Here is a 10,143-nt window from a genome sequence, read left to right as displayed (position 1 = left end):
AAATTCCTGAGTTTAACTTAGCTGAGAACTATAGAAACCTGAGTTTAATTCAGCTGAGAACTATAGGGACTATTTTAATTTCAATCTTTTCAATGTCTGGTGGCCTTGAACTGTATGCCTTTGGGATTGCAGCACAGCTTCTTGCTACTAGGCCACTAGAGCTTATGATAGAAGGATTCTTTTTTAACCACCTGTAGAGATATACCCATATAATATTGGAAGTAGAGCCCCTCAGCTTGGAAGGCACTGGAAAAATGAAGAGAAACAACTGTAAACATCTGTTAATAACTGGAAACTGGAATGTATAAAGTACGACTCTAGGAAAATTGAAGATGTAAAAAGTTAAATGGAACTCATAAGGATCAGCATCTTAGGTAATGGTGAGTTAAGTTCAATTAGTATTTGCCAATATGAATCAAATATTCATATGATCTATTATACCAAGAATGACAAATTGAAGAGGCAGGGTGTTTCATTCATAGCCAAAAAGAACATTTCAGGATCTGTTCTGAAGTACAGTTCTGGGAGGATACTCTCCATACACAAACAAGAAAGACCTTGAATAATAAAACTATTATTCAAATATACACACCAACCACTAAGGCCAAACATGAAGGAACTGAAGACTTCTACCAAGCTTTACACTTTTAAATTGGTGAAACATGTAACCAAAATGCTTTAATAATAGTAAGTAGAATGCAAAAGTTGGAAACAAAGAAGGACTATTAGTTGGAAAATCCAGACTTAGTGATGGAAATGAGGCCAGAAATAAAATGATAGCACTTTTAATAATCAGTGATTTTTCATTGCAAATATACTTTTTTAAAAAAATTTTTATTATTTGTGTGTGTGCGTGTACCGTCAAATCAGATCTGACTGGTACAGGAGGAGATTGTCCCTCCTTCCCCGGCAGAGCATCTGGTGGATTTGAACCGTGTGCCTCTGGGATTGCAGTGCAGCTTCTTGCCACTAGGCCACCAGAGCTTCCCTGCAAATATACTTTTTAAAAAACATAGTTACTATAGACCTCACTTGGTAAACTTCAACAGAATCTAACTGATGATATCTCTGAAAAGAGTTGAGATAAGGACAGAAACTGTGTAACAGACTTTTAATTACGTACTAGTTTAAAGGGAAATGAAAGAAAATGAAATATGTCCACCAGAACTAAATTATGATCTTAAATCTATCCTACTTGAACTTAAAAATAATTTTAACGATAGTACTAGTTTAAAGGGAAATGAAAGAAAATTAAATATGTCCACCAGAACTAAATTATGATCTTAAATCTATCCTACTTGAACTTAAAAATAATTTTAACGATAGATTTGAAGGACTGAATACTAAGAACTGAATACTAACTCAAGAGCAAATGAATTGTGAGGTGAAATTATACATGAAGAAAATAAAGGGTTATTACAAAGACATGTGAGAAAGAAAAAGACCAAAATGGATGTCATTTGAGACTCTTTTCTCAAGGTGAAAGTATTGAAGAAAAATTCAAGACTTGATTTGCAGTGTTGAAGGATTCTATAGGCAAAATCTTGAATGATGTAGAAATCTCAAAAGGAGATTAAAGGTATATAGAGTTACCACATCAAAAAAATTATTGACACTAAATCAATTTAGAAAGAAAGAACCATTTTATGATCAATAACCAATGGTAATGAAGGAAGCTGATAAAGCTGCATTGAACACATTGGAAAAATAAGACCCATCTGCTTCCATAAAAATTACAGCTTTGGAAAAGTCTTTGAAAGTTTACTCTGCTCCATAGCCTCAAGGTGAGTTAGAAACATTCCATAGCACTGGGTATTTTAATTTTGGATTATAGTAATGCTGTGTTGAACTTGGGCCTGTTGAATAATCATGCATCTGTTTTCAATAGCAGCTAAACAAAAAGCAATGTTCACTCAGTATAATGCTCTCCAGTATCTCCCAAGTTACGTAGGATTTTTCAAAATTGTTTTTCCTGAGTGCTGTATAGTATTCCATTATGGGAATGTACCCACTTTCTCAATCCGTTCAGTTGTGGTTGGGCATTTGGTCTGCATCTATGTTCTTGGGATGATGAATAATGCTGCTCTGAGTCTCATGAAGATAAATACTGCATAAGACCATTATTGTAAAAATAAGTGGATAACTAGTAAAACATATATGGAACTCAGCGGGGGGAGAGGAGGGGGAGAAAAGTGGTGAGGCTTGGTAGGGGTGTAATCACAGGGTTGTACAATTTGGAGGGTGGAAGGGGGGGGAAGTAAATGGGAAGGATCCGGTGAATAGCCAAGGTAGAGATGGACAAGGTCCAATGGTGATTAATTTTATGAAACAAACTCGCTCAGTATTTCTTAAGCTGAAGGAACTGAAAAACAAATTCAATCCTGAGAGTTGTAATACTTAAGGATGTTCTGGGAAGAATATGAAACTATAAAGGTAGTATTAAAAGAAGATGGAAGAAATATACAGAGTCACTGTACCAAAAGGAATTGGCTAACACAGAAGTTCATGAAACAATGTATGAGTAAGAGCGTGTGGTGATGAAGAAAGACATTTAAGCTGCTCTAAAAGAACTGGCAAAAACAAGGCCCCAGGAATTGATAGTATACTAATTGGCATATTTCAACAAACATGCTGCTCTGGATGTTCTCATCAAGTTAGCTTATAAATCTGGAGGACAAGATTTGGCCAAGTGACTGGAAGAAATCTATATTTGTTTCCTTTCCAAAGAAAGGTGACCTGGCAGAGTGAAGAAATTGTCAAACAATATCATTAATATCTCATGCAAGCAAGATTCTGCTGAAAATTATTAAAAAATGGCTAGAACAACACATCAAAAGAGAACTGCCAGATATGCAGGCTAGGTTTAGAAGAGGTCATGGTACTAGATATATTATAGCTAATGTCAGATTGAGCTTGGTAGATATTAGAAAGTACCAGAGGAATGTATATCAGGGTTTCATGCCAATGTATTTGACTGTGTGGATCACAACAAACTGTGGCTGACTCTGAGAAGAATGAGAATCCCAGAACATTTGATTGTTCTTATGTAAAACCTACACTTGGACCAGGGCGTAGTCATTGGAACAGAGCAAGGAAACACTGTGTGGTTCAAAATTGGGAAAGGTGTATGCGAGGGATGTGTTCTATCTCCATACCTTTTCAATGTATATGCAGAAGAGATCATCTGGGAGGCTGGGCTCTATGAGGAGGAATGTCCTATCAGGATTGGAGGAAGACTCATCAAAAACCTGAATTATGCAGATGACACAAGTCTGCTGAAACTGAGGAGGACCTGAAGCATTTGCTGGAGAATGTCAAGTACTACAGCCTTCAATATGGATTGAAGCTCAACATCAAGAAAACAAATGTTTTCACCACTGAGTCGTTTGGCAGCATCATGATAGATGGTGAAGAGATTGAGATTGTTAATAGCTTTAGTTTGCGTGGTTCCACAATCAACACTCTTCGTGCCAGCAGCCAGAAAATCAAAAGTTGAATCACCCTTGGAAAGTCTGCTATCAGGGATCTCTCCAAAATACTGGAGAGCAATGATGTCAGTTTGGAGATTAACATATGCCTGATCGAGGCCATAGTCTGCAATTACTTGCTATGCAACAGAAAGCTGGACAATGACTAGGGATGATAGAAGGAGAATTGATGCCATTGAGCTGTGGTGCTGGAGAAGAGTATTGAATATACCATGGATTACCAGGAGACCACACAGGTTCATCCTAGAGATGGTGAAAACAGGCTACTGCTTGGAGGCAAGGATTCTGAGGCTTCATCTGACATATTTTGGGCATATTTCTAAGAGGGACTGGTCCTTGAAGAGGGACATCATGCTTGGGAGTGTGAAGGGACAACACAGGAGAGGAAGATCGTTGATGAGATGAATTGATTCAGTGACTGGGTTAATGAGGGTAGGTGTATTAGAGATAATAAGGTTAGCATAGAATGGAGCAGGGGTTCAGGGCTCTTGGTACATAGGGTTACTATGAGTTGCAAGCGACTTGATGGCACATAACAACAATAACGTGTGAGAACTATTGTATGAAACATAATGAATGATGACTAGTGTGAAACACAATGTATACAAACCAATAGAAAAAAAGGAAGGTTCTTGGGCCTGCTACAGATTTACTGGATTACAGGATTTGAGGGACAGATCACAGCAATATGTATTTTACATTCTAGTGCAGTAAACTTGTGAGTCACTGAATTGGGCTTTCTCAAAAGGGCCTACAGCACATGGAAGAGTCCCTCTGACATCATTTGGGAGCTGTGAAGCTGTCATCAGAAGATCTCACAAGAACTCTGAGTCCTCATGCTCAGGCCTTCAGGCACTGAGGGTCATCTACCAGCATTTACCTTATTTATTTGATTCTGTGTGTCCACATCCCTTTGTCTGGTGTCTTGCCACTTCTCATTTCTTATTTTCTCTGTCTACAGAGGAGTTCCTGGTGAAAGGCCCCTCACAGTCCATTGTGGCAGAGCTTGGTGGGAACATCATGCTGCCCTGCTCCCTGTATCCAGCCATGAATGCAGAGAACATGGAGCTTCGATGGTTTCGTTCCCAGATCTCGGATGTGGTGTTTGTGTATAGAAACCAGCAGGAGCAGAAGGAGGAGCAGATGCCTCAGTATGCAGGGCGGACCTCACTGGTGAAGGACTTGCTCACATCTGGAGAGGCTGCCATACGCATTGACAAAGTCCAGGTTTCTGATGATGGACTATATACCTGCTTCTTCAAAAAAGGAGGCTACTATGGTGAAGCCACTTTGGAGTTGAAAGTGGCAGGTTGGTGATTTGGTCTACACATTTTAAGTCCTGAAAGATTGTAGCTAGCTGCAAACTCTGGGGTGATTTAATTCAATCTCTCATTTTATGATACTTATTAATGTATCTATTCATTATTAATAGTAAACTATTAATAGCTCCTATTATGCAGTGGGCCCTGTTCTTGGCACTAAGAATATATCAGTGAAACAGGAATCTCTGTCCTTTGGAGGTCACATTCTAAATGCAGACATAGAAAAATCACAATAAACTGGTTATAGATTATATCTGAATCTGATAAATTTTGAGATTAAAAGTCAAATAGAAAAGGGAAGAGGCTCAGAATGTGAAGATAGGGACGGGAATGGGGTCTCAGGTAGACCTCAATAAGAATGCATGTGTGAGCAAAAACTTGAAGTAGTAGGGATCTAGCTGTGTGTATCTCTCTCTTCTCTCATTTCTGTTGAATGGAACAGACTTCTAGCTCACCCTCCAGCAGGTTTTTGGAGGCTTTATATCACATGGGAGGGATTTGCCCTTCTTACTTCTGCAGAGATGCTGAATTTGAGAGTTGGTGAATTTGAACCACTAGATAGTTTACCTCTTTGAGCTGGCAGAACAATTCTCTAGACACCCAGAAGTCTGTAAGTATGTGTCTAATGGATGAGAATTACAAGCAGACAACAACATAAACTTCTCTAGTTGGTAGCATGCTTGACATATTCTGGGCACCTAAGAGGATCTTTTGAGTGAATGTGGGACAGGATGGTAACAGAAGTCAATAGTAGGTGAAAGATGCTCCTGGAATAAGTTGTACAGAGAAAGAGTTGGTTAATGCCGTCTGCAGTGATCTGGAAAAGTTACCTAGAAAGTAGATCTTAAAATTGTTACATGAGTTCATCAGATAGGATTCTAAATAGCCTTCAAGCTTGAGGCACTGGCCTTTTGAAAGCATGGAAAGTACACAGACTTTTTTCTTTTTAAAGTACACAGAACAAGGTATGAGTAACATTAATTAATTGAATAGCCGTTGGGTGTAGAGAGTGTGGGCCTTGACGTGCACAGGTGGTGAAGGTTGAGGGGATTTGAGAGAGTGGGAAGTCAGATGCCTGAACAGAGAAGGCTTTGTATGCTGTTACAAGGTTTGGATGCAGAACTGAGGAAAATGTAAAGATAACGGTATAGGGAACGTTCACTCTGGCAAGTGAGAGGAGGATGGGAGGAAGAAAGACTGGAGGTATGGAGTATAGTTATGATGTGGTAAGAATGACTGCAAAATTTCAAGCAGTGGAGAGGAGGGATCAGATATGGAATATTTAGAAAGCAAACACCAGGGAGTGAGTGGATTTAGGAACACCAGAGTATGAAGGTGGAAGACAGGACCATATAAACTCATAAATTTTCCCTTGGCTGTTTGCTGTTTTGTTGTTGTTAGGTGCTAATGTGCTGAGTATGACTCATAGTGACCCTATGAACAACAGATCTGAACCCTATCCTGTGCCAACTTCACCATCTTTGACACACTTGAGGCTATTGTTGCAGTCATTGTCAATTCATCTCATTAAGTGCCTTCCTCTCTTTCACTGACCTTTCCAAGTATGATGTCCTTTTCCAAATGATAGTTCCATCTAACATGGTCAAACCATGTGAGATGAAGCTTTGCCATCCTGGCCTCCAAGAACACTCTGACTTCTCTTTCTCCAAGATGTTGTTTGTTTTTATGTACCTCTGAGCTCTGAACCCTGCCCTATCTTGAGCCAATCTTGTTTTCTTCAACAGACCTAACTCCATTTCTCCATTTACTGAGTCAATCCATTTCATCCTGGGTCTTCCTTTCCTGTACTGTCTCTCTACCTTTTCAAGCATGATGCCCTTCTCTAAGGACTGGCCACATGTCCAAAGTATGTGAGAAGAATCTTTAGAATATTTTCCTCCAAGGAGCAGCTGGGTTTCACCCTCTCCAGGACAGAACTGTTTGTTTTCCTGGCAGTCCATGATATGTTCAACACTCTTCTCCAGTTCCACAACTCAAAAACATTGATCCTTCTTCTATCATCCTTATTTACTGTCCATCTCTCTAATGCATAGCAAGTAATTGCAAAGACCATGACCTGTATCAGGCATATCTTAGTCTCCAGACTGACATCATTGCTCTTCGGTACTGTAGAGGGATTCCTGACAGCAGACTTTCATGATGTCTATCAATATCTTGACTGCTGGTACCATGGGTGTTGACTGTGGATCCAAGCAAGATGAAATTGCTGAGAATTTTAATCTTTTCTCCATCCATCATAATGTTACCTATTATAATATATTGCCCAGTTGTGAGGATTTTTTTCTTCTTGATGTTGTAACATAATCCAACATCAATATTTGATCTTCTACAGCAAGTGTTTCAAGTACTCTTTCAGCAAGCAAGGTGTGTCATTTACATAATGCTGGTTGTTGATGAGTCTTCCTCTGATTCTTATGCTTCTTTCTTTTTTCATAGAATCCAGCTTCTTGAATGATATGTCCAGTCTACAGATTGAATAGTTACGAAGAAAGGGTATGACACTGGAAATATTCCCCTGCTTTTTTTAATATAATAGCTTCTTGATCTAGATGTAGATTTTGTATGAACACATTTAAGTGTTCTGTGATTCCCATTCTTCTCAGTGTTAGCTCTAGATTGCTATGACCCACACAATCAAATGCCTTTTCATTGTTAATGAAATACAGATTAACAATCTTTTGGTATTCTCTGCTGTCTTCTGGGATCCATCTGACATCTGACATCAGCAATGTCCTGGTGTCTTAGCCTCTTCTAAATGCAGCTTGAACTTCTGGCAGTTCTCTGTCAATGTGATGTTGTAACCATTTTTTTGGATGATTTTTTTGTGTGTTTTTGTAGTACTTTGTTTACATGTGATAGAAGTCATATTGCTTCGTAATATCCACATTCCGTTGGAATCACCTTTCTTGGTAATGGGAACAAATATGGATCTCTTCTAGTCAGTTGGCCAGGTAGCTAGCTGGCTTACAAATTTCCTGGCACAGACGGGTGAGGATATCCAAAGTGGCATCTGTTTGTTGAAATGTATCAATTGGTTTCCCATCAATTCCTGAAGCCTTATTTTTTTGTCAATGCTTTCAGTGCAACTTGAATTTCTTTTTTCATTACCATTGGCTCTTGATTACATGACACTTCTGAAATATTTGAGTCAACAAATTCTTTTTGGTATAGTGTCTCTGGGTGTTCCTTGCATGTTTCCTAGATAATTCAAGATTTTGCCCATAGCATCTCTCAATATTATAATTCAAGGTTTGAATTTGTTTTTCAGTTCTTTCAGGTTGAGAAACATCAAGTGAATTCTTCCCTTTTCATTCTCTAACTCCAGCTTTTTGTATATTCCATTATAACACTTTGCTTTGTCTTCTTGGAGTATGCCTTGGCATTTTCTGTTGATCTCTTTTATGTCTGGATCTTTACCCTTTTAGCTTCTTGATGCTCTAGTGAAAATTTCAGTCTCTTCTGACATCCTTTTGTTCTTTTCTTTCCCCTCTGTCTTTGCAACCACCTTTTGCTCTCTTCATAGATGGTATCTTTGGTGGAATCCTACAGTTCACCTGGTCTTTAATTATTAGTATTCAATGCTTCTTCTTGTTGTTATTAGGTGTCAATAAGTGAAGTATTACTCATAGCAATCATATGAGCAACAGATTTGAACCCTGTCCTATCTTCATCATCTTCAACAAACTTGAGGCCATTGCTGCAGTCATTGTGTCGACTCATTCTTTCTTTCACTGACCTTCCACTTTTTCCAAGCATGATGGCCCTTTCCAAGAAATAACATCTTCTAGCAAAATTCCAAAATTATTAGAAAACAAACTTTGCCATCTTTGCCTCCAAGGAGCACTCTGGCTATACTTTCCCCAAGACATATCAGTTTGTTCTTTTGGCAGTTCATAGGATATTCAGTGCTCCTCTCCAACTTGATAGCTCAAAGGTATTAATTCTTCTTCTGTCATCCTTATTCATTGTTCAACTCTCATATGCATAGCAACTGATGGAAAACACTATGGTCTAAGTCAGGTGCACTTTAGTCTTCAGACTGACATCATTGCTCTTTGGTATTTTGGAAAAATCCCTGACAGAAGATTTGCCCAATGCAATATGTTTGCTCATATACTGATTGCTGGTACCAAGGGTGCTGATTGCTGATCTAAGCAAGATGAAATCATTGACAACTTCAATCCTTTCTTCTATCATAATTTTGCCTATTGGTCCAGTGGTGAAGACCTTAGTCTTCTTGATGTTGAAATATAGTCCATATTGGTAAATATATTGATAATTCTGCTAACAATTTCATATCACCATAATAATACTATATAACAATCACAGTATTTATTTATTTAATTTAAGCATTAGTACTTAAATTGACAGCTTTGAGTTGATTCTGACTCATTGTGACCCTTCATAGCATTTCCAAGGCTTTAAATCCTAACACTAGGAGACTGCCTATCTTTCTGTCTCATTGTCACTGGTGGATCTAAACCCCTAGATAAATAATCTTTGGTTTAGCACTATAATTTTCTAGAGCACTATTAAACATTAATGTTGTTGTGTACCATAGAGTTGGAACTGACCCATAGCTGACCCTCCAGTAGGTTTTCAGAGGCAGTTAATCTAATTACAAGAGAAAAAAATTACCCATCCTTTTCCCATGGAACAACTGGTGCACTCAAACCATGTGCCTCTGGAATTACATTGTAGCTTTTTGCCATGACCACTAGAGCCTATTGGTGTCTAAGCATTAATAGAGCTCAGTTAATCTAGACACGGTTTGATAATCTCAGCTGGGATAGTGAAAATATTTTTGATCAGTTGAAGAGGTTACAATCTAGAATTTGTCTAGATTTTTTTTTGGCATGAGTGGGAGTCTGCTTGTTAATCTTAGATTGCTTCAGCTGAGATGCCTAGAATGGCAAGGCATTATTTCAAGTGTCTTACTCTCCATTAGGCCAGCTTGAACATATATCTCCTTGGAAAGAGAGCCCAAAGACACAAGTTTCCAACTTTTTGTGTGTGCTAATTTCTTACTGGCCTAATCAAGTCACATGAGGTATTTAAAAGCTAGAGTGGGAAAGCATTACAAAATGATGTGTTTAAAAGGTGAGTTCACGAGTCTGCCTCGGGCCGCAGCCGCGCAGCTGGAGGCGGCGGAGTGGAAGTCCTAGCCATGGCTGCAATCCGGAAGAAACTGGTGATTGTAGGGGATGGCGCCTGTGGGAAGACCTGCCTCCTCATCGTTTTCAGCAAGGATCAGTTCCCCGAGGTCTACGTCCCAACCGTCTTTGAAAACTACATTGCTGACATCGAGGTGA

The 10,143-nt window shown here is 38.8% G+C and overlaps 1 protein-coding gene across 1 annotated transcript in view; it reads left to right on the top strand.

The window, feature by feature from the left end:
- Nucleotides 1–610: 610 nt before the first annotated feature.
- The window catches only part of LOC102856383 (butyrophilin-like protein 1-like), a 66,167-nt gene continuing 56,634 nt past the window's right edge, over nt 611–10,143 (top strand). Inside the window, exons 1-2 of the mRNA XM_006896254.1 lie at nt 611–664; nt 4,341–4,797. Of these exons, the coding sequence (XP_006896316.1) occupies nt 611–664; nt 4,341–4,797 (511 nt within the window). The remainder of the gene's footprint in view (nt 665–4,340; nt 4,798–10,143) is intronic.

The sequence above is a fragment of the Elephantulus edwardii genome, unplaced genomic scaffold (genome assembly GCF_000299155.1).
Source record: "Elephantulus edwardii isolate Elephantulus edwardi_28Jun2011 unplaced genomic scaffold, EleEdw1.0 scaffold00184, whole genome shotgun sequence".
Classification (NCBI taxonomy): Eukaryota; Metazoa; Chordata; class Mammalia; order Macroscelidea; family Macroscelididae; genus Elephantulus; species Elephantulus edwardii.
The sequence above is the reverse complement of the archived record's forward strand: the minus strand, read 5'-3'. Positions and strand labels throughout refer to the sequence as shown.